At 35.9% G+C, this 27,226-nt stretch overlaps 3 protein-coding genes across 5 annotated transcripts; 1 reads left to right on the forward strand and 2 right to left on the reverse strand.

Moving 5' to 3' along the window:
* The first annotated feature begins 90 nt into the window (after positions 1-90).
* Positions 91-26,997, forward strand: LOC132203643 (unconventional myosin-Ie-like). 2 transcript variants are annotated; one of them, XM_059631552.1, is made up of 25 exons: positions 103-146; positions 198-488; positions 1,017-1,142; positions 1,559-1,648; positions 1,708-1,802; positions 2,074-2,251; positions 2,309-2,471; positions 2,524-2,634; positions 2,692-2,820; positions 2,933-3,129; positions 3,222-3,389; positions 23,745-23,915; positions 23,975-24,141; positions 24,199-24,336; positions 24,396-24,545; positions 24,600-24,744; positions 24,798-24,918; positions 24,980-25,143; positions 25,197-25,352; positions 25,408-25,547; positions 25,600-25,748; positions 25,801-26,046; positions 26,104-26,308; positions 26,365-26,528; positions 26,596-26,997. In XM_059631552.1, exons 2-25 carry the CDS (start codon positions 486-488, stop codon positions 26,670-26,672), a joined length of 3,453 nt encoding a protein of 1,150 aa, XP_059487535.1. In that variant the 5' UTR covers positions 103-146; positions 198-485; the 3' UTR covers positions 26,673-26,997. The 2 variants fall into 2 exon arrangements, with proteins under 2 accessions (XP_059487534.1, XP_059487535.1); XM_059631551.1 differs by having other exon boundaries at positions 91-488.
* LOC132203647 (uncharacterized) lies at positions 3,160-13,258 on the reverse strand. The gene is made up of 2 exons (XM_059631558.1): positions 13,075-13,258; positions 3,160-4,363 (listed from the first exon to the last, which is right to left on the reverse strand). Exon 2 carries the CDS (start codon positions 4,361-4,363, stop codon positions 3,998-4,000), a length of 366 nt encoding a protein of 121 aa, XP_059487541.1. The 5' UTR covers positions 13,075-13,258; the 3' UTR covers positions 3,160-3,997.
* Positions 20,935-26,980, reverse strand: LOC132203644 (uncharacterized). Of its 2 annotated transcripts, XM_059631554.1 has the most exons (3): positions 24,969-26,980; positions 22,599-23,282; positions 20,935-22,186 (listed from the first exon to the last, which is right to left on the reverse strand). In XM_059631554.1, the coding sequence occupies exons 2-3, from the start codon at positions 22,623-22,625 to the stop codon at positions 21,275-21,277; spliced, it is 939 nt and encodes a 312-aa protein (XP_059487537.1). In that variant the 5' UTR covers positions 22,626-23,282; positions 24,969-26,980; the 3' UTR covers positions 20,935-21,274. The 2 variants fall into 2 exon arrangements, with proteins under 2 accessions (XP_059487537.1, XP_059487538.1); XM_059631555.1 differs by lacking the exon at positions 22,599-23,282.
* Positions 26,998-27,226: the final 229 nt, after the last annotated feature.

A 27,226-nucleotide genomic window follows, 5' to 3' on the forward strand; every position in this document is an offset into this window, starting at 1 on the left:
TAGGAGCTGCGGTGGCCGTCAGATGGTGCCCGCATTCAACAACCTGTTGACAAAGAGCGCCCTCGCGAGTGCTTACAAAAAATATTTAATTCATTCGAGTGTGGGGTCGCGAGTCGGAGGAGCACATCTCGCGTTGCCGCTCCCAAGTGAGTCACTTTATTAGCATTGCCAGTGACGTCACCGAACTGCTTTCAAAGGGAATTCCTTATTGGGACCGCGGGGAGAAGGACAGAATGAGCTGTCTGCGATTCCCGAGCGGTGCCGCGCGCTGAGGTGCTGAGTAGGCGCCGAGCAATTGCTGCGAATCGCGCTCCTGATTCACTCGCGCACGCCGAGCAACGGATCCAGTCAGGTGTGCACAGGTGCAGCGACAGATAACAAAACAACACACACGACTCCGATGCACCTCAAGTGTCTGTTTTTGTTTTGACCACCGGCGAATCCAACACGTTGTTCCTTAAATAATTTGCAGTGGATTCACAAAAATGGTATGGATATTTTGATTCTAAAAATTCTCTTTCAAGTAATTTTTGTTATCAGCCTGTTAATTTTTTATAATAGTGAGCGAATCGGTTTATATTTATAACGGCGGTTTGAGCTCTCGTCATACCCTTTTAATACGCGGTTGCAACAAACTTCTAAGTTGATGGTTCAGTGAGCCCGTGAGAAATTTCGCAAGTCTCATCGCTTGTTATTAAATCCGTATCAAAAATGTTTGAATGTATTGTTTCAAAACTTCTAGATGCTATAAAACCGCAAGACTAGAAAAACTATAAATTTTATTGCCACATAAATATTATTACAAAATTATTAGGTGGTTTAGAGGAAAAAAGTGACAATATGTCGTACCTCATTGTCAATATTAATTTTAAAAATTACATGCACATATTTATTTAAGGTTTTTTTTTAATATCCTCGGAAATTTCCCTCCGTCTTTTCCTCTCAAACTTTTGCTTCCTTTATTATAGTGACATTAGGTTTTATTTACGTTTTTCCTCTTATTTTAAATTATCTAGGTCTACCACTGGCAATCGCAAAATGTCAAGCTCTCCGGAGTGGATGACATGGTGTTGTTACCCAAGATTTCCGAGGATGCCATCGTTGACAACCTCAAGAAGAGATATATGGACGACTACATATTTGTATCCTTTTTATTCAACCTGCTTCACCACTTCCTTGTTTGTCTGAACACATGTGCGGTTTTTGTTTTGGGCTACGTCAAACAGCTATAGAGCTTTTACTCTCGGCTGCCTTGTATTATATTTTTATTCCAATTTGCGTCACATCTGCAAGCTATAATTGCTTATATATTGTGCAGCAAAGTGCACTTGACGCTTATCAAAGGAAATCCTTTAAAAATTCACTATAAATAAAGCCAATTATTTTACATTAAATTGAATTAAAAATTCCATCAATCGAGGGAAAAATACACAATTTTATTCAACTTTTTTAAAAGATTATATAATTCAATGTAAGAAAAAAGGTATAAAATATTTGCTTTCTATTTAATGAAAAAATTAACTTCATTGACGGTTTTCCCTAACCAGTTTTAATGCAGACTTGCATTGGCCCTGTACTTGTCTCGGTCAACCCATTCAAACAGATGCTTTATTTTGGAGAAAGAGAAATTCAATTATACCAGGGCGCAGTGAGCACAATGCTTTGTATTAGGCCCACTAATTTTTTAATTACATTGTTTTTGTCAAGGCTCCCTACGAAAACCCACCACATGTGTACGCCCTGGCTGATGAAATGTACAGGAATATGATGATTGACAATGAAAACCACTGTGTCATCATCAGGTAAATTTCCACTCGATATTGAATTAGTAAATTAATTAGTTAAAATATGAATCTAAATTATAACAAAACTTAAAATTTCTTGCTAAGTGTAATTTTCATTTTTATTTGTACTTACAAATAATAATATTTGATATGAAAAGTTAAAAATTTTAATTTAAAATTTTTTGTCTTGATCCTTTTTTTGAGTTGTTATTACAGTTTTTAATGTTAAATTAAGAATTTTTCATTATAAATATTTATAACAGTAAAATCTTTAAATGATATATTTCAGTGGTGAATCGGGTGCTGGCAAGACCGTGGCTGCTAAATACATCATGTCGTACATCGCAAGAGTCTCAGGTGGAGGAACTAGGGTTCAGCACATCAAGGACGTCATTCTCGAGTCTAACCCTTTGCTTGAGGCATTCGGCAATGCAAAAACTGTCCGCAACAACAACTCCAGCAGATTTGTAACAATTTCAAACTGAATTGTTGTTTGTTCTAATTTCTTCTCAATAAACTTACAGGGAAAATATGTTGAAATTCAGTTTGGTACTGGCGGCCAACCTGAGGGAGGAAAAATTTCAAACTTTTTGCTAGAAAAATCTCGAGTAGTTTCCCAAAACAAGAGTGAGAGAAACTTCCACATTTTTTACCAAATTTGTACAGGCGCTACTGCAGAAATGAAACGTTTGTTTTTCTTTTTTAATAATTTTATGTTTGAATAAAAATTATTCTTTAGAAAATCTTGGTATCGCTGAACTGGACTATTACAAGTACCTCTGCCACGGAGGAAACAACCACAGGGTTGATGGCACAAATGATGCCCATGACTTCCAGGAAACCTTGCAAGGTAGAATTAATTTAATTTGCATTCAAAAGTAATTTTTCACATTGTAAAATTCAACAGCCATGAATGTGATGGGGATTTCCAGCACGGACCAATCAAACATTCTGAAACTGACAGCAGGCGTTCTGCACCTCGGAAACATCTCCTTCAAAGAACATGGAAATAACGCTGTCATCGAAAGCCAAGAAGGTTTGTGTTTTTTTTATGCCACAACATAGGTGTTGTATTATTATTATTGCAAAATGTTTGTTTTGCTTTGGCGTGGCGAAACCATAAAAGTGTGCTTCTTATCTTGTTACAGAGTTGCAGTTTCCTTCCTATCTTCTTGATATCGATTCGTCCCAACTGAGCACCAAACTTACAAGTCGTCTCTTTGACAGCAAATGGGGTGGAAAGTCGGACAAAATCGACGTCACCCTGAACAAAGAGCAAGCGCTCTATGCAAGAGATGCGCTCGCAAAGGGAATTTACGCTCGACTCTTCGATTACCTAGTCAAGGTATGAGAAAGAAAAAAAAAACAATTTGATGACAAATGCTTTTTCTTGTGCTTTTATTTGCAATCACAGTCATGCTCCACTCTTGATTGCAGAGCGTCAACAGCGCAATGGTTACCAACATTGTCAGCAATAACACTGGGATTTTGGACATTTATGGGTTCGAGATCTTTGAGTGCAACGGATTTGAACAATTCTGCATCAACTTCGTCAATGAGAAGCTCCAGCAGATCTTCATCGAGCTCACCCTGAAAGCTGAGCAGGTAGGACAATTTATAAAAATAAAATTCGAACCCAATTTTCAGGATTTATGGGGTTGGAAAACGTTTCAGAAAATAAAAATTCCCTAAATAAGATCCTGATTGATTGCAACAGATTAAAACAAATTGTATCTTGCTTATAATTTTAAAAGATCTTTTAGCATAAAAAATTCCAAATTTTAGGACGATTCAATGCAAAAATTTATTGTGCTCCAGCAGATACTTTAAAAGCTAATAAATAGCTCCACCCTTGATTTTAAAATTTTAATCATAAAGTCATTGAAATCATTCAGGATATAACATGGGAGTTTAATTTTATGAAGTTTTCTAGTAACAATTGAGCTATTTACATCTCAGCCAGGAATTTATTACTCAAGGAGCTGTCAATTTACAAACTACGAAACTTAAAACTAAGATCTATCCATTCATAACCATTCACAATAGATTTCACTCACTATAGAAAAATACAGAATTCGTTGCAGTCAGATAAAAATTTAAGGGTTAAAAATATGTTAAATTCACTAGAGCGGTGCACTGGGTAATTAAACACGTGGTGGGTCTGTGATAAATTAAAGGCATAAAGTCTGTTTCTTCAGCCACTTTTTGTGTCTTCACACGTGGAAGCGACGGAACGGTTGCGTCGGTTGCAGGAAGGGTTGAGGGGTGTGTTGCGGGATGTTGTCGTCAAGCTCGGCCCAGAGGAGCCGGAAGTGCGGCGGCGCCACCTGGTACCCTGGGGTGGTCATCCTAGTGTGTCTGGGGGCGGGCGGGGGAGGAATCTGCCTCGGTTGGTGGCTGGGGGTGGCGGCGGTCAGTTCCAGTCCGTTGACTGGCACGCCAATTACGTAGGAAGGGGTGGTTTCTTCAAAGTTGATCGGCAAATGCATGTAATTTGGAGGGCGGGGAAGAACAGTCGTTGACGCTTCGGCTGTCAGGAAAAGCGCCAGGACCAATGCCAGGACTTGCGTCAGCCACATCTGGAAAATAAAATTAAAGATTTTGAATATTTCAGATCTTAAAAATTTAATATAATGTGAATTAATTTATTGATTAGTTATATTTTTGTAAATTAAGATTAATTTTTATTTTAAAGTTCAGTTCTTTTGGAGGTTAAAATGGTATTAAAAGAAGAAGTCGCTTGTTCAGTAATGATGCAAGTGACACAGCTATTGAGTGTTAAAAATTGATCAATAAATATGATAAAAGAACATTTCAAAACCATATGATCCGTTAAGCAAACTCATTATTCATTAATTTAATTATTTCATTTTATTGAAGAGTTCCTTAGATCATTTTGAAGTTGATGGAATTGGGAAATATCATAAATTATTTTAAAAATCGTTGTACCCCCAGTGTGTTTAATAAATACTCTAATCTAATCTAATTTTAGAAATCGTATAAATAATTTAATTTGATGGTTGTTCTACTCTATCATTATTTTCGTATAAGGCCAGCAAAGGTTATTCCAGCATGTCACCTCCGAGTGATTAATTCTGTGAAATTTTATATATAAACAGGGTGTGCTCAGCACAATCGCCTAGATAAGTAAGTCATTAACAGACGATTTTCTCAAATTATCGCGCGACTCAGCCCATCATTATTATGCAAATTCCACTTTATTATCGGCCACGACCTGTCAAGGCGTGCCTTTTCCATTATTACGAACCGCCAAGCACTTAATTCCTTTCTGCTTGGATTGATTATGGCGGGAATAAAAAATGCTCTCCAAGCGCAGCTACACCAGTCATATATAAATAAATGGTCCAGCGATAGTGAAAGTTACGGTCGCTCCTTGACGAGAGCAAACACTCGCTCAGCATCCGTCAGATTACTACTGGTAATCTCAAAATATTAAGCAACAAAAACTATTGAAGAGATGAAAAAAATGATGAAAAATATTCATATAAAATAAAAATTATTAAATCCTTCCCAGGAAACACTCGGTGCGCCAAAAAAATGTGGGTTGCGGGTCAGGCAGTGATAATTTTATGTGCGACTTATCAGAATTATGGAGTCGTGCTGAATTCTGACACAAATCCACACACGCGGAGGCATGCAAATCAGGCGACACGCCGAGTGTATTTCCTGCCGAAATTTTGCAATTTCTCGGCACTTCATGTATTATTTGTTCTGCGTTAATTAAATTCTTTTGTAAGAGGCTCACGGTGGCGATCCACATCCTTTCTCGGATGTGTTTCTCGGCGGACCTTGAGATTGTGGGTGGTGCTGCCTGGTTACCAAGTCTGCCCTTTCAAACCTACACCACAAAGGTGGATAAATCACTGCAGGCCTCCCACTTGCCGACTTCCTTCAGTCAAAGCAAGCAAACAATATAAAATAATATATCTGCCCGACCCCTGTGACCCCATCAGAACCTTTTTGGGCCGCGCTGTTGTTGCTCAACTCAAAAATTGAGAAACGCAAAAAAAAAAATATGGAACAATTATAGCGGTTGATTAATCAGAAAGTTATACATGCGGTCAGCCGCGGTGAAAAGTGAATTATGGGAAAGTGCATTGCGAGAAGTAGAGAAAAAAAATGCATCCTGAGCAAGAGCGCGCGTGCATGGGAAATAAAAGCTGCAGCTTCGGACAATATAATAACTCGCTCTGTCTGAAACTGGAGCTCGGGGAGAACATAACAAACGAAACAATGCGTCGGTGAAATTAAAATACAAGCAGTTTGTTAAACTCGTTATTTACTGAAACTGTGCGTCACAGTCGGAAAAGAGAGTGTCGTTTACATGCAGCTAAGGAATAAAGGAAGGCTGCTGTGTAGTTCCACCAAATGCAATGCACACAGATCAAGCGTACAAGGTCTGTCCGGCAGCAGCTGCACCGCCAAACTTTTACTTCTTCTTGTATGCGCAGAGATAATTAGGTTCAAGTACAAATGAAAGAAAATAAGTTCAGACAAAAAAAAAAACGAAATGAGGCGTTGGCTTTATATAGTGATGCTTGAGGCAAATAAATAATCCAATTTTTCATCATAATTGATGATGCAGTATAATAATCTTTTAAAGAATTTTAACAAAAATAAATTATAGTGAGAATATTCAAGACAAGAATTACACGACCTGTGTAATCCTTATAAGTGATGTATACCATAATTAAGTAACTAATTTTATTTCATCAAGCCAAAGTAAATAGAAAATATTTTAATTATCGAAATAATTATTTGAAATTAAAATGACGAAGAAAATATAAGTTTATTAAAATAATATAATATTAGTGAAAATTTACAAAAAAATAAATACTAAATTAAATATTTGTTATTTTTTAATAATACTTGTACTTCAATTTTTTTATGTATCTTGTTAATTTTTAGATTTAGCAATAAAAATTGTTTTTTTTTTTTAGTTTATGCTTTATTAAATTATTGTTTTTTACAACTTCCATTGCATCACGGTAAATTTTTTCCTCTTTTACTAAGTACGTCCAAATTACAAATTTTCATTCAAGTATAGTGATAGCATAACTGATCCTCTAATTTGAGGTTGTGATTCCTGTATTTTTAGAGAAAACGAGCTGTCAATTATATTTTTCACCGACAGAAAGACAATTCGCCACTTCCACTGAGCCGCAGGTGAAATGCATTAATTTCGCCTCTCGCGCGCGTCTATCAACTAAAACCAACTGCGAACTTTCTTTCCTCCTTCGCCGCATTCTCGCGTTATTCTATTATTCCAGCTCGCTCGCTCGCTAGTGAGCACCGTTGGCTCACAATTCAGCCAAAGACAAGGAGGCCCATTCATTACGCACGACGAGACGGCTATTCACGCAGCGCGAATATTAACTAGAGTAATGTGTGTGTGTGCACACATAGAACTTTTTGGCTTCCAAATAGAAAGCTCCAAGAAAGCTGCGTCGCTGTTGCCAAAATGACGGCAAGCAACTTAAAATTCAGTCGGTAACCCCAGCCAGCGTCTGAGATGAGAAATATATAATAAAATATTTATTCAAATTCGACGGGTATGTGTTGATTGCAACAGGATGTTTTCATTGTTTGAGTCGATTTGTATTCGAATTGGCGCGTGTTTGCGAGGAAACATTTTACGTCCCCTTTTGTCGGAATCAACAGAAATGCTAATTGCATTAGCCAACCGCGGGGTACGTCTTCAAACGCGGTCGTAAACCAATCGATTTTAGTGTGTATTAAAGCACGGAACGTGCGAGAATCCAATCACGTGCGGACTTAAAATTCCAAACGTTCTGATTTTATTACATACAAATTTTATTGCTGCAATCTGGCGGTAATAATGCTAAGAATAAAAAATGTCCAGTTCTTGCATATTTTAATTAAAAGGTAGATTTACCTATATTTATTTATTTATAATAACATCCATGTTCCTAAATATATTAATCATTTTTATGAAAGTCGGCTTACAATTTTTTAATACTAAAGAAATTTCTGGAAAATGAATAATTATGACTTTTGCAAAAATTATGTTGAGCCGATATATATAATTTTATAAAAATGAAACTACAGCGGCATCCTCTTTGTAGAGATTTTGCGTACTTTAAACTCAACAAAACCTCAACAAATGCACAATTTTGTCGGTTCTTAACCCCATAAATTTCAAATCTGGTAATTTACGTGTTTTTCTTTAAGTTGATAAAAATCGTAGTGTCTCTTTCTAACCTTGCCATCTCTTATCTCTTTGTGTTTCTTTCTTGTGACAAATGATTTATATAATAACAAACCGCGGTACAGGACGTAATCACCCTGCAGCGCATGCATGCAATTAGACTCTCATCATCTTGAGTACAATCAGCGCAGTCGGCGTGCATCCGTTCATGATCTGCTCCCGTCGCGTGATTTTATTTGCAAGCTATGAAGCATTGTGTTTGAAGCGCCAGGATATTTTGTCTATTATACAAATAATACGTGTAGTTTGGATTTAGTTCGCCTGATGCATAATGCCATTAATGCCTGACCTGAAACGCTGACCTCGAAGTCACACTCAAGTGAATTTTCGCCGAGAACAATATAATGGCATCGAAAAATTAGGCGGCGAACTTTGTCACTGTTGTCTCATTTTGCAATGCGAATCACTTTTTATGAATATTTCATGCAACGCCCTCCAGAATATAAAAATAAATTCCAGCATTCTATTTCAGCCCTGACTTACTTGGTGTATAAATTACACTTATGTTGACGTCAAATTATCGTCTTAAGTACACCGTGTGGAAAATACATAAATATGTAAGGATAGTAACATAAAGAATGATTCAGAGATTTTTTGATGAACTCTAATATCATATTTGCAAAAAATATTATCAAAACCAAAGGAAATTAAAAGATTTGCATTGGCTTTAAGGCGTGCTGTCCTTGTTAAAAATATTTGTATTTATTTATATTTTGTGGAAATCGAAACTTTGAGTTTACACCTTCAATTTTATATTAAACAAAAATTTTTTTAACCAAAAATATAATATTTTTTTACTAAATTTACAATGCATCTATTACACATGATTATTCTGATATTTTCTTGCTTAAAATTTGAACAGTTGATACTTCCAATCGAGGTATTGAGAAAGTAACCAAACAAAAAGCAATTATATTTTTTGTCTTGTTTCCACTCGTTTCTTTTACGAATAATGACCCACAGCTGTTCAGATTTCGCACCCACCTTTCATTTTTCACGAAAAAGGCACACAGAACTCTGATCACGTAGACTGACATTCTCTCGTTTTTGTTTGTTCACTGCACAAAAATGCAGCTCCAATTTTTTTTAATCGTTTTACTTTCACAACTATTATAATTTTATTATATTCCTGCACATTTTTAATTATCACGATGCAGAACAGAAAATAAGAGCTTGCGTGTTCGGGGACCAACTATTTGTCACGGATGGTTGAAGAAAAGCGCTCTGCATTCAGGAAAGAAGAAGTCGCATGACTTTCGAAGGAGCTATTTGAGTAACAATTCAAATTGTCTCTGAATTTTCACTTTTTATTCTCACAAAGGAGGCAGTTGGACAAGTTTCAAGGAGTTCTCTTGTAAACAAAGAATAAACCGAGTTTTTATTAAACTGTTGTGGGAAGTAGGTTTTCAAAAAATCCTTCATTTTTCCAAACGTGCAGCCCAATGAAATTTTGAGCGGTCAGGATGATTTGAATGGAAGCAATTTTCGTCTTCCCAAAGTCGTGACTTGAGAGCCCTAGCTGATGTGCTATTAAGGCGTGCTCTGAATTATTGCATTTCTGAAACAATCGCCCTCGGGCTGAAACACTTAATTTTCTAATGATGACAATCAAAATTCAAAATTGCTGTTTAGTGAGTGCGTTCGGCCAACTTTCTGTTTCATTTTTGTTAATTAAAACGCGGCGATCTATTTCCCACACGCTCATAAATTTCTCGTTTGCATGCGATTTGAATTAAACGGATAATTTTTATTGCGAGAGAGGAAGTGTTGAAGAAATACGCGCATGATTAATGTACGCACACGGGCCAAGGTATAAAGTCAATTAAGAAATCCATATGTTCCTTGTCGTGCGGGCAATAAAGATTCTCGACCCAATTTACAACAGTTTCGTTTAAAATTTTATTGGCAGTTTTTAATTAGGAATTTTGGGCCAATCGGTGAGTCGTGGGAAAACGGGATTTTTATGACTGCAGATTGAAAATTATCGGAAACAATGCCACTTTCTGCGGTGTAATGATATTGGAATTGCGGTCTCACTTATAATTTGTGGTTGGAAATGTTTAAAAATCACATCTCTGATATAATTTGCAGATCAACCTTCGATCTGTGCATAAAAATTGATCAGAGCTGGATCAAGTAATTTTCAATATAATCGTGGTGCATTTTGGCCTGACCTTGTGCCTCGCTTGACCCAAATGGATAAATATTTACTCAAATTGATTGGATTTTCATCCGTGCAAGCCTGATTCGCGATTAATACATGAAATATCTCTTTTCCTGTACACTTGTGTTGTTTTACGGCATGCAATAAGAGAGCACTGCATACATGAAATCCAATATAAGGCTTAAATAAAACTCGGCAGCTCTACAAACTCCTTACTTAAAAAGAAAGGAAGGCTGCACGCACCGTGAGCGAGACGGACAACAGTGGCTCCGTTTCTTTGCCCTGGTGTGATTCAACGTGGGGCGGCATGGGAACGAGAGCTGAATTTTTCCGCTTGATTTCGCATTAAGAGCTGTGACAATTGATCGGAACAGCAGCCAGACTGGTTGGATTAAAAAAATTTAAAATAAATAAATGGAGTCAAAAACAGCCAAAATGTTTAGCAAGTTTAACTTAAAGAAAAACATTTATTTTACTAATATAAAATTATAAATATTTAATTTTTGGTACCATATTAAAATTGCTGCCTTTATTTTAAATTTAAAAAATAAAAATCTGCTTGGATAACTCATACCTTTTTAAAATAAATTGTATATATTTTTATAATAATTTAAAAAATCTAAACAAAAGACTTGAACTTGTCAAAAATTAATTGTTATTTCTTCTTTGTCCGCATTTGTCATTGTTTATTTTCCCCTAACAAACTTCATTCCATCACCTATCACGGCACTACAAATTATTTTTAACATGCCTAAAGCACCATGTCAATGACCTCTCATATTATGAGTCATGTTCATTTGTATTCAAACACTCAACATAGACAAATTATCCTCTCAGCACTTAACCATTCAAGCTTTTAATTTCTACACAAATTGATTGGATTCCTCGCCAGCCTGTCACCGGCGATTAATCGCTGATTATTCAAATAAGATATATGTTGGCACAACGGAACCGCTGTAATTCCATGTAAAACCGCGCGCGATAACCACCGAGCATAAAAATCAGCCTTTCTCCTGCTCGGAGCCAAAAAAGCGTCTACAAGTTGTCCCCCTGTTCAGTACTTCCTCCGTAAATCAGCCACACCAGCGCACCGTGTGCTCTGCATCGCAAAGTCCGATTATTTAATATTCCGTGAGCGACGCCTTTCACCCACTATCCGGCGCGAATGGCCGACGGCTAGCAACAAAAGCTCCTATTCCGCATGCTCTCCGAAAGGGCGTGGTTCTTATTTTTGCGACGATCGCTGGTAAAAAAAAGTCAAAGAGAACGTCTAGTGTTGATATTAGCACTTGATTATTTGGGAGGAACAAAAATTGGCCGCGGCAGGTGCGCATCTGATTTGGTGCTCTGTTTGCTTTTGTATACTATTGACCCTGCTAGAGAGAGGAAGTCGTCGATGCAGATGACCTGCTTGCGCACTATGCACTCGCCGTGCGTTTTATCTCTTCCGCTCACTGATGCTAGACCGGCTTTGTCGGACCGAAAAATTTGAATAACGCGACGATTACGTTTTGACGTTTTGCTCATTTCACGCAGAGTCGTGCGGTTTCTGTTATATCATCGTTTTGCACGCTGAATTTCTCGCGGCGGAAGCGTGTTTACGTGAAGTTGAAAAACAAGTTTTAAAGAGCAATTTTGTATAATTTGCCTGTTTACTGGGCATGATTGCGTCATTTCAGTGTCAACTTTATGAAAATCATGCAAAATGCAAAACAGCAGTCAAATGTAAAAATAAAAATATTTGAATTTCTCTGCTCTTATATTCCCCCCTACAAGTTTTCATTTCATTTTTAACTATTTCAAAGATTTACATTCATTTGCGTAGAAATATTAACTAAATTTTGCCATGCTGTTAGAAAAGAGAATTTACCAAATAGAAAGAAAGATACAGTTTTTCTGCCGTATTTCTTTCCCAAAGCTTATTATTAATTTAGATATAGATCTATGTGGTTTTTAGTTGAACATCTATTAATTGTCTTAAAATTAAACCCATGAAGGTTACAAAGTCCAAGCCATTGTTTGTGCCTCCTTTGAATATCGTCTTTTTTAAAGAAGACTGCATGCATTATCATTGATCGTAAGTTCATACAAAATATCATAATAACTAGTTTTTCAGGTAGAAATCTGACCGAGATAAAAAAAAATTAACAAATGTAATGAAAAAGGGTATAATTGTTTAATTGGAATTTAGCTCTTCCTAAAATTTTTGTATGATAAGATTTTTTGTTTGTCTGCTGGTATTTAATTGCAGATAAAACAATACACTTAACAATAAGCAGGAAACTAAACACCGGCTCCAAAAAACACAATAATTCCTTATCAAATAATAGCCGAATTTCAACGCATCAATCATGATTGTTTTGAATTTACCCTTGATTTTGTAAACCTTTGCATAAAAAAAAACTTAAGTCAATTTGCAATGTTGCTGCACATTTTTTTTATTTACTTTTATTTTAGAGATCGCAGAGAGTAACAATGTTAATTTTTTAATGTAGACTTTAAAATTTTGCCTATTAATTTGAAAGATTATTTGTAGCCCTTTTTCTATGAATTGCATTTTAAAAAGATTCTTCTTTAAAATTCACAATATTTTTAAAACACACAAGCTTTTAGTTGCGGTTTTTATTGCAAAAATGTCAACTGGCAAAAAATAATAGTGTGTCGCGACAGAAGTCCATTCATTGTCTCCCGCGCGTTTAAATAAATGCAGTTACGACCGGCGCACTCTTATCAAAAATTCCGCACGCGTCTGCTGAAAATTCTCACCGCCGTTTGAACAGTTACAGAAAAGTGTGTCTCTTCTTTTTTTAAATGATATTATCATGCCAAAATTAAAATAAAAAAACAACTCTGGCAAAACCGATCGTTGAACTCACCTTGGTATTGTGGGTGAAATTCGCTCTCTCAAGTTCTTCGAAGTTCGCCTGTCGTCTTCGAATAAAAATATTACAAGTAGAAGCACCGGCAAAAGTTTCAAAGCGTCTGGCGCGATCTTTTGCAGAACGAAAGCTTGCGGTGCCCTGAGTGCTTCAGAGCCGACGAGGAACTGACGGTGCCGCGGTGAGGGTGTGCAATCAAGGTCAGCCCCGCCAGTCCTCCTCCCGCTCGCGCCAGGTACGATATCTGAACAAAGACCGCGCTCAGCGGAGGGGGACCACAATAAAAACGCACGTGGTCCTGCTGCTTCTTTGAGAGAAAGTGATACCGTTTTCCCCTTATGAACACGCTGACGCCCTTTGCTGACAAAAAAACCCTCCACAAAACCATTATAAAGAGGTGAAAACGTTGAACGGCGATGAAACAAAAGGGTGCGAAAAATGAAAAACGATGCCTCAGGGAAGTCGTACTAATTTTAAAATCGAGAATACTGGTTTTATGTTCTGATAAAAAAAAATAGACTTCCCGCCTTTATGTCACAGTTTTGAGCAAAAGTATCAGATTTTTAAAATGTCAATAATAATTTTAATAAAAATGAATTTTTAACGTATTATTTATTTAATAAAGTTAAAATAATTATAAACGTATAACCAACTTGATGTAGAATATTTCAATCTTTTAAAAGTTTTTTATATACATATAAGTTTCCATTTATTTCCTTGTGTTAAAATTTGAGAGAATATTTCCTTATTCCTACTATGTTTTCAATTATTGTTTGACACATGAAACATTTAGAATTTTAGCTTTAAGTGATCATTATTGGTGATTGATCAGATTGATACATCTCCGGGAATTCTCTGTACACTGAAAAGTACAAAGTGAAGTATTTAATTTTTATATTATCTATTGCTTACAAAGTTTACAAAGCTTCCTAACTTCCATTTTTATCTCAAAATCTAAATGCAACCAGCAGTTTATAATTTAATTCGCCGCCTTTACTAAATATTTTCACCACCACCAAGCGCGATAGTTCCATCATAGCACACACACGGTTGTGAAACTGCCACAAATAACTTATTTCGCCTCAGCAGGAGCACGTACAATATCTAGAACTAACTCTGACGCAATATAGAAATAGAGGCGAATTATGTGAGAAACGCAACCAAGTGCAGTGTGTTTATGTTTGATTGATTTCACAGCCTTGACTTCCTGTCTTGCGGTCTATGATCATAATGACGTGGACTAATTGCCCTCCATATCAAAATAAATCCAAACGTAATAAAGATTAAAAAGTAACCGGGCTGTTCTTATTGAAGTGGAATAATATTAAAGGTCGTAGCAAGTAATCGGATGTAAAAAGGAGTGTCAAGGCCTCACCTTTTGTGCACCAAGGGTGATTTGGATAAAATTTGCAACAATTTTATTTGACATTTCACATTCTTTGTGCATGTGCCGGCGCTCTAAATTTTCCCTAACATTTTCGCAACTACGTTGCTCATCTTCTTCTAATTTGTTACATGTTTTCTAAACAAAGCATCTAAATATTTACAAAATTAATTTTGTCACTATTGCAAATGTTCATATCATTAAAAACAGTTAATATAATTATCTGAGGAGAAAATTATTAAATTTTACTTTAAATTGATGGATTTGAATTTAATAAATTAATATTTAAGAATTTTAATTGCAGAGATGAATTTAAAAATTTTCTATAGCAACGACCCTTCTGTTGCCCATTTTTCAAAGAAGCAATTACAAATACATGCATAATTATTCAACTGGCTAAATTTTAATAGCCTTTCAAAAACTTAATATTATACAACAAATTATTGCGTAAACAAGCTTTGATCAAATCAGGATGGCCTTCTTTGAAAATTTTCCTAATTACTCTAAATTCAAAATCATACCGCAATACACTCGTCTATCTAAATCTTAATTTCAGCAACGTTTGCTGCGAAATATCAGTGTGCACCGTTTTGAGAGATTATGATTCCTGCATCTGATATGCGAACTCATGGCTCAGCGTTTTCCGTCCGTTTATATTTTTATCTTGATTGAGTTGCAAAAACCACGATAACGCACGAGACCCGCATTTTAAATTTCTGCAGCGGCTTTCTTGTTTTAAATGAAATTATCAAACTCGACACGGAGAAAGGATTTTTAAAATTAAAAATTAGACGAGTAAAACCCGCACAATTATATGAACTAGTGCCGAAAATTTCACTCACTTTTTTAATTACTCTCTTTGCCCGTATTACGCACGAGAAATGTGTCGTGTGCTTGTTTTTATTTTCAGAGTGCACATTATTTTGATGCAACCCTTTTTAACTTTTTACGACCAATATAATTTACTAGGTGGTAATTAAATTTTACGCTTCACCAAGTTTCTTCTAATTTTGGGCTGCAATAAAATTCGATCTGTTATTTTTGCAACACCGTTCCTATGCCACACACGCGGCTGATCTTATATAGTTCTTAATTAACCGCATAAAAATATCTACTGCAACCATTAAAAACCTTCGACTGCATTATCGCATTCGGTTGGTTTGACCTGCAAAGTCCCATATGAGCCAGACGAGAGATATTGTTTCTGTTTTTCTTTCATAACGCGCACTTGGGATGTGAAAAGGTGTCAAATGGAAGTGCGCTTTTGCGGTTTTCTTTAGGTCTGTGGCTTTGAAGGGAATCTGGATTTATTCACTTTCTTATGCAATGCATGCACAAGATTGGTTTTTAAACGACTGAGTAAAATTACATTTTATTTTAAACTGATATCACTTAAATCAAACGAAAAATCCTTTCTTTGAAAAGCTGCAATACAATTTGTACTGTGCAAATAGGATGTTATGAAAATTTCAGAGGATGTTTTTCAATTTGAGCCAATATTTTTTTACATCAATTGCAGAAATTTACTGTCAACCTTCTAACGCTTCCTGCAGCCTCCTTCAATACTTTACGAGACGCTTTGAGGAAACCTGCACTTACTCTCGTTACTTTGTTGTTGATCGTAAAAGCACAACTTTCTTCTTTTTGATTATCTTTTATCCATACAAACACAAAAGCATAAAGATTTGGCGCTCGTCTGCGTCCATCGCATTAGACATGCCCCTCGCGTTTCGAGAAAACAGTTACTGCTCTCTGATGTCCATGAGCGACCAGCAACCACCGTCACGGGGATTTTCTCGTTGATTAAAAAACGAGATACAGCCACAAAGACACATGAAATATCTTACTTGAGATGATAATTCTTTCTGGAACTGACAGTTACGAATGCACATACACTTAAATCCACCGTGTGCGCAACAAAGAGAAATTTATTGGAGTAGATCATAACTGAATTTTGCTTATTTGCAGCTGGACACAGAATTTATTGTGTTGAATTAGTCAAGAGATTCCGTTGCTCACTCAAAAATTATACAGACCTACTTTTGATGTTAATTAAAATATAGTATACATCATTTTATGTATTTAATTTATTTTACACTATGTATTCGATTTGAAAATAATTTATTGCAGTTAAGTTATTCATTTCCGTATTGAATTCATATATAAAAATAAAATATTATATTTCTAAATTGTATTCAATTGTTTTTTAAAATTGTTACTAAAAAAATGTGTATAATTTAGTTTAAATTTTTCTAAAAAAAAAATCAGTTTAATTTAAATTGAATCAAATATTGTTAAGTAAATAATTTTTAATACATACAGTGATAGTGCAAAATTATTTTTGCTTTTAGATTAAAACCCATTTTATAGCCATTTCATTTTATCATTATTTTATTGTATTTAATTTTCGTTTTTGCCATGTGGGTTATTGAATGTAGGATAAGAAATCATGAACTCTCTTGTCTTCGTCATCAGCGCAGCATCAAAAGTCCATTCTCTCATCACCGCTGTCAAATCAAAATCAGGCCATGATATTACTTTTCCATCACACTCCCAAATGCAGTGCATCACAATAGGTGTTTCAAAATAGAAAAAAAAACGAAACGCACCTTATTGTCAGATCACAATCTGCTGCGAGATTCATGCGTGCTTGAGCTAGAAGGAAAATACACATAAGGCGTGCGTTTTGCCTATCGCTCTCTCGATTTCATTCTGCTGTTATAACACGCAGAAAGTGAAACTATGAAATTATAACTCGCGCGCGTTTAATCATTTTACGTCAAACCTCAGCTCGCTTAAATGTTTCCTTATGTGATAAAATTGAAGTTAGCGCTGCTGGATGCTCACCTAATATAAGGCTAAATGATTGAATTATAAATTAATTAACGTACTCTTCCTAATTTTCTCACTAAAAATTAATCAAAACCTCTAAATTTATGAAAATTATCATGGTGAATGTCTTTCGATGATCCACTCCTATTGGACATTTTCGTGAAATTACTATCTTTGCAATTCCTTAATTTTACATTTCTTTTTAGTTGTTCCCAGCTGTTGAATTTTTTGTCAAAATTTTTTGTCAATTGGCAAAATTAAATTAATTGTAAAAATTAGTTAAAAAATTTCAGTAGATAATTTACTCGAGATTTATTTTTTATTTTCATGAACGTCAAGAATCACTTTGCGTTGCAACTCATCCCGTCGTAAGTGGTTTCGCAAGTTGGCAAAACACACGCCGCACACAAAGCACATAAAAATCGTAAAATATCCGCAGCACGCCGCCGCAGGTCCCTTTATGCATGTTATGTAAAGAGTCGTGCGTCTACAAACACATAATAACAAACCACAAAGCACAATATTGCTCTGTTTGCGTCTGCCGAAGATAAAGTTGCGCGAATCACGACCGCGTTGTTAACTGGCCATTGTGCCTTACGTTACTTTAATTTCGTACAACAAAAATTTAATCCTTTCACTCTGCACATTTCTTTTATGGCGCGGTGCACTTTTTTATCAAAAGGAATGTGTTGAAAAGAAAAACATGCAGAAATGGCGTTTGTAAAAAGATGAACATATAATTTTTGCACTTGCCTACATACTATTTTTTAACATTAAGTGCTTTCAACACATTTAATTAAAGTCACTGAAGTGTAAATTAAGTTTAATTAAATAGAATCTTCTTTTTTTTTAAACGACAAGTTTTCCACAAATTATAAAAGTATTAAATTCAAATTATTTCCAACCCATTTTTTAATGAAAAGTGACTGTCTTTTATTAATTTTTAATTCCAAACTCGTTTCATTTTAGACAGGTGCGCGAGATTGGAAGCCACGAATTATGTCAGCGGCGCAACACAGAGTTTTGATTTAATATTCTTTCCATTACTATTATTATGCCAGCGTGGGCCTAATTCGTGCAGCCAAAATTTCCGCGACGCACGTTGGCAGGCACCTCTGAAAAATTCGTCCTAATTTATGCGGTGCTGAACTTATCTATCATTATTTCACACTAACGGCTTGTTTAAAATTAAATCGATGACTCTGTGCCTTGGCGAAAAGAAATTTCTTTCGCGCAATAGCAAGTAGAACGTGCACGCAAACCAAAATCGCATATTATGAAAGTGACAAAACCTCACGCACTCCAGCAATGCTTTACTTTTACTAATTGCCTCTTTTATAAGTTGAAATTGCATGTGTTGTTACGCGAAAATGTGTTGTTTTGGATAATTGTTAATAGTCCTGAAAGCTTACAAACACTATAGAGATTTAATTGAGGATATCAACAAACAGGCTAAAATATTAAAAAAGTCGAAATTTCAGCATAAATTCTTTAAATATCTCAGTGTTTAAATTATTATTTGGTTTTTTTTTATTTTCTTCTGAACCTCCATTTTTTTTTCAAAAGAAAACAAAATTATTTATGTCGGAAATTTTACTTATTAATAAGGAATTAAATTAAAATTTATTACATAATATTTATTTATGCGACACAAAAATTAAAACATTTTACAAGAAAAAATCTTAAATTTATCCAGATTTAATATAACTTTTAAGGTAGAGTTAAATGTATTTTAAAGGCGCTTAAAAAGGTGCAAACCGTTTGTAGCCCGTTTGGCATGTCAAACAATTAGTTTTTTTTTTTATAAAGCGTCATGAGAAAAGAAGCAACTTTCGTGTGTATTAAACCATTCAAATTAATTCCGAAAGTGGACCACCGGGGACCATTATGCATGTTCAGGCGAATCTTCCCAAAGAGGTCAGCAAAACAATTAGCTCGACGACGTGTCTTGTCTTGATCGAAGGTGAGAAACAACAAGACACGCGGAGGCATCTTACTCAGTTGGTTTTGCATTTCCGCTCAGCTTCTTCGGAATAAATGATCGTGGAAACTAGGAGACGGCGCGGCGCAGAACAATGAGAGAGTCACGCCGGGTGCGTTTTCAGGTGATGGGACTGTCTCTGCTTTTGCAGAGGAAAAAGAAGACTTTGTGATTAACTCGCCCATAATGAGAGTCGTTGGTGCCAATTAGTCCGTTGCACGCTCCATCGGCGCGCACTTTCTTCTTTCCACCGAAGCACCTTGTTTCCCTCGTACTGATCATAGTTTTGGCGTTTTTCGTTGATTGCTGGTGACAGAAAAAGTTCCTCTCACCAAATTGCATCTTATTTCGCCGATAGACTTTTTACTCTTGAGCTCTGAAATGGGTTTTCTAAGCGTGCGGTCTCTAAAACTAATTAGGTTCGATGCTGCGGCACAAAATTGAAGCGACCCGTGACTTGTTCTCGCATTAGTCGCAAGCGTGGGAGTAACGGACTGCGTTTATCTGATGCGAATCTCATTGCGAGGAAACAGTATTTTGTTAATCTGGCCCGATCGTGTGATTCAAAGTCAAATTCTGCTCCACATTAAATTGCTGCCTCCATTCCAATTTTTTTTTATTATGGTAAAAAAATTAGTTTTTGGTTTTTTTACTATTTCCAAACTGTTGTATTTTTACTACTTTTATCTATTATTGAATAAATATATTATTAAAATATTTAAAATGAAAAAAATAGTATATGTAACTGCAAGAAACGCAAACGATAATCATTTTATTAATATAATTTTTTTTTAAACTATTTTTAGCAATGTAAAACACGTCTTATTTAATTAAGTCTGGGAAAACCTAATATAGTTTCCTCTTTCCTTCTAGACGTAGAATTTCTTGAAATCAATAAATTTGTTATTTTTTTATTTTTTTATACTTCTTGTCCTGAACAATTATACTTTTCACTCTTTTTTATAAATTCCTCTTGATAATCACTCAATAGAACTTCTGGAATAAATTTTACAAGTCTGTCGGTTTCAAGTAATATCTTATCGACACGGATGTTTGCAAGTTTTTTTTAGCTTTTGAAAAGGATTGCGTTTATCACTGGCAGTAGGCCATTGATAAGTTTTTTTAGCAACTTTCAAATATATTTCACGGTTTGTATTTCTTTCTCTACATTAAAACGTAAAAAAAATCAATACACAGGATTTAAGAATTTAATAATTATAATATAATGACAAATTGAAGAAAATAATCGTTGACTAGATCCTGTTGCTCACTCATGAGAGGTGTGACGAACCCCCAAAACAAACCTGGCATCCGTTTGTGATACCGGATCGCTCCGATTTTTTTCTAACTCGCCTGAACAAACTTTTAGAACAAAAATGGTTAACAGTTGACCCTAATGTCTATGATCATGACCGTTAATTAAGCGCGCATGCAAATCATCATTATAATCAAGGCGGAACGTGTGTTTGCTTCTTTGATAGTAAAATCAGCACTTAATAATAATGTGTCGCGCATTTTGGCTTTTCAGAGCAGAACGATATTGCATCCCGTATTTGTGCATTGTCTGTCAAGTTAAAGCAGATACCCTAAAGTACTCAAGTAAACTCAATTTATTGCGAGAACAATATGCTCTCTGTAAAAAGATGGATGAGAAAAAAAAATGAAATTCTTGTGAAATTTTTTAGAATTTTGCTCTGTTTTATTTTCACCTTAAATTTTAACAACCGTGTTCATGAGTAATAATTATATACAATTCTTTCTCCTAACCCAAACGCGAGTAAAACGGTAGCGGCGTGTGACTTATTTTTTGTTGCTTGAATGAACAATGAATGTCACGACCTCGACGAAAATCTCACTTTATTTGTTTACAAAGTACCTCATTATAATAAAAGTTTATTTCAGGAAGTATTCCTTAAAAAAGGAACGAAAATTTTCAAAAAAATGTTTTTAATTTCAAATATTTAAAAGTTAAGCTTTGCACATGGTCACTTATTTGTTATTTAATTTTGGCCAGGCCATTTAACATTTCTGAAACTCTGCGCCCAATTAGCAATACCATTGTCGTTAGAGTTCCCAAGTCTGTTCGTCTGCGTGTTTCCAAAAAGTTTATTGTTGATCTGCTTTTCCGCCGCTCCTCTGCCACTGCCTGGCTCAATTTTCATGATCGCCTGTGTTTTCCCACTGTATCCGTTGTTATTATCAACATTATTTTGCTTTTCAAAGTTGAAAAACCCGTCCGGCCCTAGATCGAATTTCTGATGGAAGTTGGGACCAGGGAAGTTTGTCAAATGTTCCTCTGAAGAGGGTTGCTGGAAACCACCCTGATCATTCGTAGGTTGTTTGGAGCCAGAAACGTCCCTCCAGGGCGAGTATCCATCCTTGTCATTGAAATCCCTACGGTAGTGGTAGTTTTTGGGCTGACCTCCATTGGCCCCCGAGTTGAAAATACTTAAGTCTGGACCGGAGTTGAAACTCGGAAAAGATGACTGGGATTGGAAGTTGAAGTCATTGAGACCAAAGGGCGAGTTGCCAAAAATTCCAGGTCGGTTCAAGGAAGAGAAAAATTGAGGTTGCGAGTTGAAAAATAAATTATTGTTGCTGCTCAACGGAGATGGGGTGGTAAATTGCTGCGTTTGGGGAAAGCCGAAGGTCCGAGACTCGCTTATAGGCGAAATAGTTGTAAATTCATTTGATCTGGAACTTTCAAAATAGCGACGTTCTTCATTAGGTCGAGCCGTCGTTGAGGTCAAGTGTGCAGCAATGCGTTTGGAAATATTCTGAATGGATGGCGCAGAGTTTTGCGCATTCTGAGGATTGGAAACTAGAGTGCTTGATGATCCACCAGGAAAGAAAATATTGTTTTTCATCTGTGCAGATGTTGTCCCGGCCATGATCACGGTCATCAGTAACCACTGAAATTGAAATTAAAATTTATGGCAATTTTTATGATACTTATATATTTGTTTACTTCAATAAATTATTTTAATAGCGAGGGAAAATTTTAAAAATGAAGCATATTTTCCAGGATCATTCAAATTTTATTTCTAAAATTTCAAATATACTTTCAAAAAAATTAAATTTTTTCATATTTATTTTTATGATAAATGCATTTTTGATATGAACGAAAAAGTCTTCATGACCATTGCTATATCATTATGAACGTTTCTGATCACGCCCTGCTGTCCTGATATGAAACAACTTGTTCGACTTGAATTTCTCGGGCGATCATTATTAAAACAAATAATGAGCATCGGTAGCGACACATTCCGTAAAAATAATCTCACTGATCTCTATACTCGGTGGGGTATGGCAAGAGTTGATTACCTTCACAAACTTCATTTCCAACGCCATGAGCCAGACAATATGCACCGCTTGGACTCCACCAAAAGACTAAACAGTGTCATAATTGTGTGAAATGTTTTATAGCAAAACGCGTACGTGGTCTGGGGCCAAAAATTTTCCATTTCAGCTTGATTAGGTTTCAAGGTGCAGCCGAGAAAAAGTCGCGTTTACACGCGGGGCCGAGAAGGCTGGAGCGAAATTTCCGATTCCAAAACTTCCTATCTTCCACTTCACTGTCGCTAATCGCTTTTTGCTTGCATAATTTAATTACAGCGCGAAAAGAGTCCCGGCGACACCTACTGCATCCGTGAAGGCCGACCCAAAAATAATAAAATAAAAAGCGCTCTCTTTTTTCGCCGATACAATCAGCAGAGATTTCGATCCTCTGGCCTCGAGCCGGAGCGGCGCGCGCGGTGACAGAGCAATTTTCTTTGTGTTCTGTCTGCTCCAGATTGGCCGTAAATGATTCCTCGCCTTGGAGGGTCAAGTGTGAAGAGCCAAATATTCCAAAATGCACAGGCTTAAAATGTATTATTGCATTGCGTGATGGCTCATTACCGCGGAACGGGAAATAAAATTCTGCTCGCCGTGCGTTTAGAGCCGGTGCGCGGCAAGAAGTCCGTGCAGAACGTCGTTGGCACAGATAGGCAATTTGCTCCACACGACCTGGAGAGAACTTTTAGTTAATTTCAGCTCCTTTCGTCATTTTCTATCAATTATTATAAAAGAGCAATGATTTAAACGCAGAAGCCAGGAAGAGGTAAATTAAGCCACAAATTATCAATCATATTTGTGCCTCATCCTAAGATCATAATTAAATTGTTTCTTGATATTAACAATCTGATTATTAATTCAACTTTATCGCTATTCTATTAAACAGGAATATTAAAACAAGTTACAAAGGTCTTTGAAATGCTAGAGAAATGAAAAAAATTAATTGGTGTAGCAAACAGGATTTAGAATCAAAGAAAATTTTATATTTATTGTGATCTTTTAAACCATTAATCATTGTGAGGTGTTATTACAATTTATATAATATTTAATATTAGAATTTTAAATTTTAAAAATATAGCTTTATGCAAGTGTTTGTATTTTATGAGTAATTTTTGTTCTTCTCTTCTTTTTTAGGAAGAGTATGTGCAAGAAAATATCAAATGGAGCAACATAGACTATTTCAACAACAAGGTGGTGTGCGACTTGATCGAGAGCAAACGGCCACCAGGAATCTTCTGCGTGCTCGACGATGTCTGCGCCACCATGCACGCCGTGTCCAATGGCGTCGACCAGGACCTGCAAATGGTACGTAACTGATTGACGAAGAAAATGTGTGTGACCTGAACGTGTTCCAAATTTTGCAGAAATTGAACGCGGCCAATGGCACGCACCAGCACTACCAGCAGTGGAAAGATGGTTTCACAGTGCACCATTATGCCGGCATTGTCAACTACAGCGTCCGCGGATTCTGCGACAGAAACAGGGATGTTCTTTTCCCAGACCTTATTGAACTAATGCAGAGTAGTGAAAAGTACAATGTTAATATTCTAATAAATTTTTATTTTAAATTTCCTATTTGCATTTTCAGCCCATTTGTTCGAAGTCTCTTTCCAGAACAGTTAACTGCAGGGTCCAAGTCACGTCCAACAACTGCTGGGTGCAAAATTAAAACGCAAGCCAACATGTTGGTAGAGGAGCTTATGAAATGCACACCTCATTACATCAGGTGATTTATTTACTTCATATTTAAAAGCAAATTTTATGAAAGTAAATTATTTATGGAAGATGTATCAAGCCAAATGAAACAAAGAGACCCAAAGACTGGGAGGAGCTCAGGGTCAAGCATCAGGTAGAATATTTGGGCCTGAAGGAAAATATCAGGGTTCGAAGAGCAGGTTATGCTTACAGAAGACCATTCCAGAAATTCCTCTCTAGGTAATGTTTTTAACAGAAAATATTTTACTAGTTTAATAAAATTAATTTTCTCAGGTATGCAATTATCACAAAAGAAACCTGGCCCCATTGGAGGGGAGATCCTCGACAAGGTATCGAGCACATTATGAACAAGGTTAACATGGAAAAAGCCCAGTACCAGTTGGGAAAGACCAAAATTTTTGTCAAGGCGCCAGAATCGGTAATGTATTTAAAATGCTTTAATTCATTAGAAGTCTAAATAAATATATTCAGCTTTTCCTTCTGGAGGAGATGCGCGAGCGAAAATTCAACGTCTATGCCAGGGTAATCCAAAAAGCTTTCAAAAAGTACTTTGCGCAGAGGCAAGTGCAGAAACAAAAAGAAGAAGCGTGTAGTATGTTGGGAAAAATTAAAAATGTATAAAATAAGAAATGACAAAAATACCTTCATTGCAGGTGTGGTGTTTGAAAAGAAGCAGCGGCGCCACTTCTCAATCAATCGAGGTTTTGTGGGTGATTACATTGGAGTTGAGAACCAGCCTGCCCTTCTGTCGCTCATTGGAAAGCGAGAAAAAGTTGTGTATGCCGAGCATGTGCTCAAGTATGACCGCACGTTTAAGGTTGTTGCAATTACTTTAGCTCGTTGCCAATTTTAAATAAATTTTCCTTTCAGTCTGCCAGACGAGATCTCATTTTGACAGCAAATGCGCTCTTTTTGATTGGTAGAGAAAAAATAAAAAAGGGGCCTGAAAAGGGAACGTTTAAAGAAGTCATCAAGAGAAAGTTGGAGTTGGAAAATATCAGTGACATTGCTTTGAGCCAACTCCAGGTAAACACACAACTCTTATCATTTTTTAAATAAATTGTAAAAATTTATTTTATAGGATGACTTTGTGATTATCCACATGAAGCAAGATTACGATTCTTTCCTGGAGCTCATTTTCAAAACCGAGTTTCTCACTGTGATCACCAAGAAAGTGAAGGAGAAGACTGGACACGAACTTCCCTTAAGATTCAGCAATTTGTAATTTAAAAGTACCGTATGTAATACGTTAAAAGCTAATTTATTTCAACAGCATGGACTTCAAAGTTAAAAAAGATGGTTGGGGAGGAGGAAGCATCAGAAATGTCAAATTTGAGCAAGGAGTTGGCAACAAGGCAACTTTGAAACCATCGGGAAAAGTTTTGACAGTCAGCATAGGCCCTGGACTACCAGCAAATACAAGTAATTATTTCGAAATAAATTTGTAAACATAAACTTAAAACCAAACTAACAGGACCACAAGCGACCAGCACAATTAGAACAACTAAAAACAGAAACAATAACAACCAATCGCAAACAGCAAGGCCAAAATTGGGCACTCAGAGCAGAATACAAGAAATACAAAGCAGGCCTCTGCCTCCACCTTCCGGAGAGAGCAGCGCACCCCGGCAGTATGGTTCTTTGAGAAATGCTCCTCCCCCGCCTAGTGAACCAGCGCCACCAAATCAGCCAGTTGTCAGACAGTCTCTTGCTAAAATAGGTTTGATTTTTTTTTCAATAAAAATTTTTGGAAAAAAGATCATTTACATTTGTATAGCTGGCACGGTTAAAGGCAAAGATCCCTCCTCACGACCTCGAATGGAGACTCCTAGAGAAATGAACAAACCCCCAGTAACAATAAAGACTCCCCCGATGCCAAGTTTGACTTTGCCTAAAAATGGTCAGGCCATTAGGAAGGTGTCTGCCGAAAAAGCGCCATCAAACCCATCTTTTATGAATCCACCTAGTTCCGGAGTTTCAGGGTAATTATTTTGTTTTTGAAAAGGTTTATGTGTTTGCTAAAAATTAATTATTACAGTGAGAAGCGTTCAAGCAAACCAATTCCAGGCGGTGGAAAACCGAGGCCAGCAATGAAGCCAAAGCCATCACTTCCAAAGTGCAGGGCACTTTATGACTACCAAGCACAGGACCTGGATGAACTTGAGCTCAAGGAAGGAGACATAATTGAAGTTTTCAAAGAAGGTTATAGTTGCAAAATTAATTTTAATTGAAAAAATATTTTTAATTTTTCGATTTTTACTTTTTACAGATGATGGTGGTTGGTGGCATGGAACATTAAAAGGAAAGAAGGGATTGTTCCCTGGAAACTACGTTGAAAAATTGTGATTTCAGCATTCAAGTCATCCTTATTTATGGGTCTTTTGGCCTAACACTTGTTTTACAGTCATTGCTTCAGTTTGAGGATCAGTGTATGCATTTAACAGACCAAAAGAAATGGTAGTTGATGAATTTTATTTATTTAAAAGTTTTTTAAGAACAATTGAAAGTAGAGGAAATGTTTACTTTATTAATACATACACACATTAATACCAAAGCTAACGTTAAAATCAATCTAGTTTTTTATATGCTACATTATTTAAAATATTAAAAAAAACTGCACTGCACACATGAAATGTAAAATGACCAAATAAACTATTAATTAAACATTTATAATAACAGGAAAGTTATTTTATTTAAAACTTGCAATTTATCATATAAGAACTAAATTGTAGAGCTGAAAAGTTAAAGGTTTGCATTTTTATTTCATGAAATTGACACATTTTGAATTTACTCTAATTGTTTATAATCCATTATTATTAACATTTTGCTTCTGTAAAAATAAAATATGAAAATTATTTTAGATTATTTAGTCAATTTCTGGCCGTCAATCTAACTTTGAA

Source organism: Neocloeon triangulifer, unplaced genomic scaffold (genome assembly GCF_031216515.1).
Source record: "Neocloeon triangulifer isolate White Clay Creek 2 clone unplaced genomic scaffold, ASM3121651v1 ptg000017l, whole genome shotgun sequence".
NCBI classification, from domain to species: Eukaryota; Metazoa; Arthropoda; class Insecta; order Ephemeroptera; family Baetidae; genus Neocloeon; species Neocloeon triangulifer.

Excerpts from the sequence above, each read along its gene's own strand:
- LOC132203643 (XM_059631551.1), top strand. Across the intron at positions 1,649-1,707 it reads TTCAATTATACCAGGGCGCA|GCTCCCTACGAAAACCCACC; the intron begins GTGAGCACAATG and ends GTTTTTGTCAAG. Across the intron at positions 23,916-23,974 it reads TCGACCAGGACCTGCAAATG|AAATTGAACGCGGCCAATGG; the intron begins GTACGTAACTGA and ends CAAATTTTGCAG.
- LOC132203647 (XM_059631558.1), bottom strand. The coding sequence starts at position 4,363 with ATGTGGCTGACGCAAGTCCTGGCATTGGTCCTGGCGCTTTTCCTGACA.
- LOC132203644 (XM_059631554.1), bottom strand. The coding sequence starts at position 22,625 with ATGGCGTTGGAAATGAAGTTTGTGAAG. Across the intron at positions 22,187-22,598 it reads TGGAAATGAAGTTTGTGAAG|TGGTTACTGATGACCGTGAT; the intron begins GTAATCAACTCT and ends TTTCAATTTCAG.